At 45.3% G+C, this 6,000-nt stretch overlaps 1 protein-coding gene across 1 annotated transcript; it reads right to left on the bottom strand.

Moving 5' to 3' along the window:
* Window positions 1-3,441: 3,441 nt before the first annotated feature.
* On the bottom strand, window positions 3,442-5,036 carry LOC103993203 (transcription factor PCF2-like). The gene has a single exon (XM_009413173.3). The coding sequence runs from the start codon at window positions 4,936-4,938 to the stop codon at window positions 3,868-3,870; it is 1,071 nt and encodes a 356-aa protein (XP_009411448.2). The 5' UTR covers window positions 4,939-5,036; the 3' UTR covers window positions 3,442-3,867.
* Window positions 5,037-6,000: the final 964 nt, after the last annotated feature.

Genomic DNA, 6,000 nt, shown 5'->3' with positions numbered 1-6,000 from the left:
GGGGTCGAAAGGGGCAAGAAAATGACGACGAGTCCAAAGGGATTTAGCTACCCAAAACCAAGCATCGATTAGAATTAATGTAGACTCGGAGGAGTGTCATAGTGCCATAGAGGCAGATCTACTGATCACGAAGAATGGAACACAGATGCAAGGCGACAAATAGTAGGACCATGGGCATGGCAGCACCATGGTACTATAGAGGCGGGACTTTCATGAAGTCATCGAACTCTTGTTCTCATGAAGGGAGAGCGCTTGGTCATGAAAGGGGCTAAGGAGGTGGAGAATGCGAAGGCAAACTCTAAGTACCGAAACAAGGCTAAAGGGTAGAGGCCAGGGAACTTTGTAAGACTAGTGTCAACAAGCTTCTCATCATGATAGCCGAAAGTGGAAGATTTTGAGTCGATGCAAGAGTGCTTGACTAAGGAACAAAATAGATAGTACGCGATGTTGTACCTTTGCAATTCAAAAGAGTAGGCAGTAAAGATGATGGAGAATACGGTACAATCATAGAGGTGACTAAAACTACTAGAGACTTACTCCAAGTTATGGTGAAAACATCATGCATTCCAGAAATTTGATGGCATTAAGAAGGTGAATCATAGTAGTTAACTCAACACAATGAGTGAAAACACTTCAAGTGCTTCAGAAGTATGAGCAAAGAGTAGGCGAAGGCTAGTAACCAACTCAATGCATGGAGTACAACCCTCGAGGAGGCAAGCGAAATCAAAGTAATGTTTGTCTTCTCAACTCTTGAGAGAATGGGTGAAATCGAGTACCCCAATTATCTTATATATCAAGCAAAGGGGCTCTACACAGGTTTAAAGACCATTCGAAGAAACTTAATGGAAGACAATAGTTGTCAAATCCTCACCAGTGGTGATCAATGCTACTAAGAGTAGATTATCCGCTTCATTTCCCAACAGAATATCAATTAAAAGTGGAGGTGATGCGAACATACTTGAAAGTGACAATTAAATAGAAGAAGAATTGATGAGCAAATTTTATAGAGGAATGACCCAAAAACTTTAAAGTCATGAGGCGATGCTTATTAAAACTCCAACAAACATCCACCTAATTCAAGCGGTATGAGGCATTTAAGAGACTAACAAATACTAAAAATAATCTTTTCCTTCAGAGAGATTTGTAGGAAGCAATAGTGATCAGCACAACTTAGCTAACCCTATATTAGAGTTAGAGTCATTGATGAGTTGAAGCAGCATGGCAGACCAAAGTTCAATCACTCAACAACAATGGCAAAGTCCAGTTGGGAGCCAAGAGGCATAATGCAACTGGAGCAAAAGATTGAAGACTCAGCAAAGGTGAGGAGATGCAGCATCTGGAAAAGCTTCGACGTGGATGTTGAGAGAATAAGTAGGGGAGAATATTATAGACACAATTATAAATTGCGTATTTGATGTAATGCTCATATATATATATATATATATATATATATATATATATATATATATATATATATATATATATATATATATATATATATATATATATATATATATATATATATATATATATATATATATATATATATATATATATATATGTGTGTGTGTGTGTATCTTTCGATTTTATTCATGCTTTGTAAAATATTTAAAGGGCTGGCAGTAGGTTTAGCATCCATATTTTCTTTAGTTTTGGTGGCTGTCTTAGGTTTGCAAACAAATGTTATGTCATATGGGTACTTGTGGAGATTTTCGATCTATAGTGGACCATTTTGGATCCTTTGTTGTGTGATTATTCAGAACTTATAAAATCTATTTATAATATTTATTGGTTATAAAATGTTTACTGAAATAATTGCTTGTGGAACCCGAGTGAGAAAATTTATTTAATCCGTTTTCTCGTTTATAGATCCTAAGAAACTAGAGGAGATTGGGGGAGATGACTTTTGTGAACAGATAAGCAAGAGTACCAGTAAAATCAACTATGCGCGTGATAGCCAGTTGCACCTATCAATCTTGCACGCTTGTCGCACTTGTTGCCTGTGACATCTGCTCGTCTACCGCTCACTCACCGCTCGCCCCCACTGCCCCTCTTTTCAATCTGTTCTTTGTTAATTTTTACTGTATAAAAGTTGCCACTGTGATTATTATGTTACATATGTGTCTTTAGTTGTAATTTTTATTACAGATGTCGCAGAAGTGTCATATCTAAAGATAGACAACTTGCATCAGAAATAAAAGAAAGCAAATGTACAAAAGTTTTTATCGTCGTTATCGCTATCATGTCAGAAATTGCCACTGAGTCAAATTGGCAAAGTTCATGAACCAATAAGCATACAAGTTTTTATCGTCGTTATCGCTTTCATGTCAGTATGAGCTCACGTAAACAAATGAACAAATTTGAATGTAATTTTTGTTAGCTTACAGTAACTCTGCTTAAGTTGTTGTGATATCTCGATATGATCAGTCTCATGCAAATAAAGTTACAAGGAGAAAGCAAATGTATAAAAGTATTCAATGAGCTCCGCCACAAATGGCACAAAATGATAGATCTATTTCAAAGATGCCGGTCAACATCAATTCTATTGATGTTGCCACATTTTTTTTTTTTTTTTGTCATGCTACTTTCATAATCATACAAATGAAATAAGATTTTACATCCAACATAAACACTTTCATTTCATACAGGAAAATGAGAGAAAAAAATTATTTTTCATCATTTCAATAAAAAAAAAATGTGCGACGAGTGAACAAGTGCGATAGGTGAGTGACGATCGAGCAGGTGCTATGGGTGAGCAATTACGACGAGTCAAATATGAGTGATTAGGTGCGATGAACAAGCAATGGTTAAGTGTGGTGGACGAGTGAGTAAGTGCAGTGGGTGAGTGATGGGCGACAAGTGTGACGGGCAAGCAGAATCAACGAACAACGATCAAAAAGGTTGGAACAAGGAGAGAAAGAGAAAATCGATTAGGAAAGTTTATATAAAATTAATAATTTAAAAATAATAAAATTATGTTTTTATCACTTCCATTGTTATCACATGATTTTTTACCATCGAGAAAGTTAACGACATAAAAGAATTTATATTAAATATTTTATTTTTATAAATTTAAAAACTCCAGTACTATTTTTTTTAGTATAAGATCGGAATATTAATCATAGTTAATTATAAGAGGTAATATGTAATTATCCTAAAATTTTTGTATGTTTTACTCCTAAAAAAATGTTTTTTTTTCATATGTACCTCTATAAGTATTTTACATAAATCATGAGATTAGATTAAAAGAGAAAGCCTCCTCAAATTGCATACATAATGAAATTTAGATGAGCCTTGTTTAAAGCGGCTTGATCATCTCGGCCAACCTGAACTAAGATTTAAATGATATCAAACTTAAGTGAGGATTAAAGATGCGACCAATCATGCTTTCAATAGTTATAGCACATTAAGAAATCAGGAAAAGATGCGACCACATCCACATGAAGTTTGAAGGACATAAATCATGCTTAATAAACCTTTAATTAGTTTCCCTAAAGCCAACACGGAAATAGATTAGGATTAGCATCGTGGGCAGCAGAAGGATCCTGGACTTGTGGCCCGCTCCCGCTGGCTCACATGACGGACAGGTGGCGGAAAGCGGACCCCACTTTTCGCACTGGCTTCCAACAACCCGAACGGGGACCACTCGCAACCCCGTTCCAACCCCACCCACCGTGAACACCACCCCTCGCACGTGCCGACCTCGCTGTGAATGCAACGGCGACTGTTTCACGGGCTGGAGGCCACCGTGCTTTGTGGCGCCACTGAATTGGGAGTTGCACAGAGAGCCACAGCAATGGGAAACAGAAGAAAAGTTAAAAAAGGAGTAGAAGAGGGGCAATCCTTCGGCTTATCCTAAATCCAGTTCTAATCTTCGGCGCTGCTGTCGTCGTCGTCGTCATCGTCTTCGTCATCCTCGTAGTCGTCCAGCTCATGCACTTGCCCGCGCCGCAACGCGCCGGGATTTGACATCAGTTGCAGCTCTTGCTTTCCTCCAGTCGCCGGAGCGTACGCGGCGGCGACCGGTGGCGCGGCACTGTGCTGAACCTCCGCCGCCTTGGCGACGTTGACGCCGGAAGCTGTGGTGGTGAACCGCGTCTCGGTGGAGACTGGGCGGACCGCTGTGAGATTAATGATCTGTGGCGCCCGGGGAAACGTCCATATTTGGGACTGGCTCGACGAAGCCACCGCCACGGATGGCGGTGGCAGCACCCACAGCGCTCCCGGCGGTATCATGCTAGCCCCGGCTGCGTCGCCTCCGAGCGTCCACATCGGCATCATCCCTTGCGCCCCTGGCCCGATTGGCGCCAAGCCGGAAGATATCGAGATGGCGCCGCCCACCGGAAGCAACGGGTCCTGGACGGGGTAGTACCCGGCGATGACAGTGCCGCCACCAGTCCGTGACGGCTGGAGTTTCTTCCTTCGTTTCTTGCCCGCTTCCTCGTCGTCCGTTGCTGGCGCGTCGTCGGCGGCCACGATGGTGGATGTGGAGCTCACTGGAGCGGAGGTCGGTGCCTCAGTGGGTATTTTCAGGGTCCCGCCGACGTTGGTGGCAATGGCAGGGACAGTCCCCGTGCCGGTGGCGGCAATGATCGCCGGCTCAGCGTGCTCGAGGAGCCACTTTATGGTCTCGCCGTCGGACTTGTGTCCCAGCTCGCGCGTTAGCTGGAAGATGCGGGCGGCGCATGCCGCCGGCATCCGGATCCTCCGGCCACGGCCCTCCACTTTCGTGTGCCGGTCCTTGGTCCGGCTTGCTGGCCTCCGGACTATCTGGAAAGCCCCAACCCCTAACATCTCGATCGGCTCCGGCTTCGGGACGATGAAGCGGCGTACCGGTATTGCCCCGGGGGACGGAACCGCTACCCCGCTAAGGCTGCGGCCGCCGCCTCCGGTTGCCTTCCTCTGCCAAACCTCTTCGTCGCGCTTCTGTGTTTCCATATCTCCCCACCTTACCCTCTTCGAAAAAGCTCACGTCCTTCGCCTTTTCCCTCCCTTCTCCCCAAAATAACAGATCGCACGCACACTTGCACACGAATCAAAACCTAGAAACCCACTCCCCTCTCTTTTTATCCTCCATCCTAGGCTACGGTAAATGGACCCCTATTCCAGATCGGGACCCAGCTCCGCGCTGTAACGAGCGTCGGATTCCAGGATGGTCCACTTGGTCGAGATTTAAGGGTAGACAAGAAGGCTGATTTGGGGAATTCGGTGAACCGGTAATTGTTTAATCTTGGATAGGCCAAAGCGTGCGTGTCGCGTGCGGATGAGGATTCCCAGACTGCTCGTCTTCAACCCGTTTGATCTGAACCATATTTTTCCTACCATTAATATCGTACCCGTGGGACCTACCTGTCTTGTGACTGGAGTTAACGGTGACTCCACAGGCAACGCCTGCGAGATCGACGAGTCATGGTTCCAATCCGTAGCACAGGTAGGTAAACTCCCTCAGCGCTCTTCTCATACGAAACCTCGCCAAAACTTCTCGTCCTAGAAACACACACGGACCTCTGCTCTGTTGAACCACTCCGATAGGTTGCAACAGCAGCGGGACCCTGGTCCCTTAAATCGTTGTCCTCTCGTTTATCACGTCACTTTACTGACGGTGTGGGCTCGGTACTGCGCCAGCCGGGTCCCCTTTGCCCTCGCAGAGAAAACGAAGGTGGTCGGTGGGGAGAGGTCGGCATGGGCGACTGGGTCCCACAGAGAAAACGCGAGGCCCACAACCAAGGTGGGGTCATCCGGAGGGTGCGAGACGACAAGCTACGGACGGAGACTGGGTGGGGCAGTGGTCCCCACGCCACGTACCAGGGGTGGTAAGTGGGGCACGTGGCGCGGACCCTACCTGACTGTTGAACGCGTTTCGACCCTTGGTTGGGTGGTTGTTCTTGTCCAGAGGTACCGTGGGCCCCACCGTGGGAATAACTGGCTGCGCGGTTTTGAACTGCTTACGACGGGTTTACCCATAACAAACCATTTCGCTTGCGGTCGGTGGCCCCCATC

Source organism: Musa acuminata, chromosome BXJ3-8 (assembly GCF_036884655.1).
Source record: "Musa acuminata AAA Group cultivar baxijiao chromosome BXJ3-8, Cavendish_Baxijiao_AAA, whole genome shotgun sequence".
Lineage (NCBI taxonomy): Eukaryota > Viridiplantae > Streptophyta > Magnoliopsida > Zingiberales > Musaceae > Musa > Musa acuminata.
Note: the sequence above shows the minus strand (reverse complement) of the source record. Positions and strands in the feature narration are given on the sequence as shown.

What these genes read in the sequence shown, in the direction of transcription:
- LOC103993203 (XM_009413173.3), bottom strand. Translation starts at nt 4,938, where the DNA reads ATGGAAACACAGAAGCGCGACGAAGAGGTTTGGCAGAGGAAGGCAACC.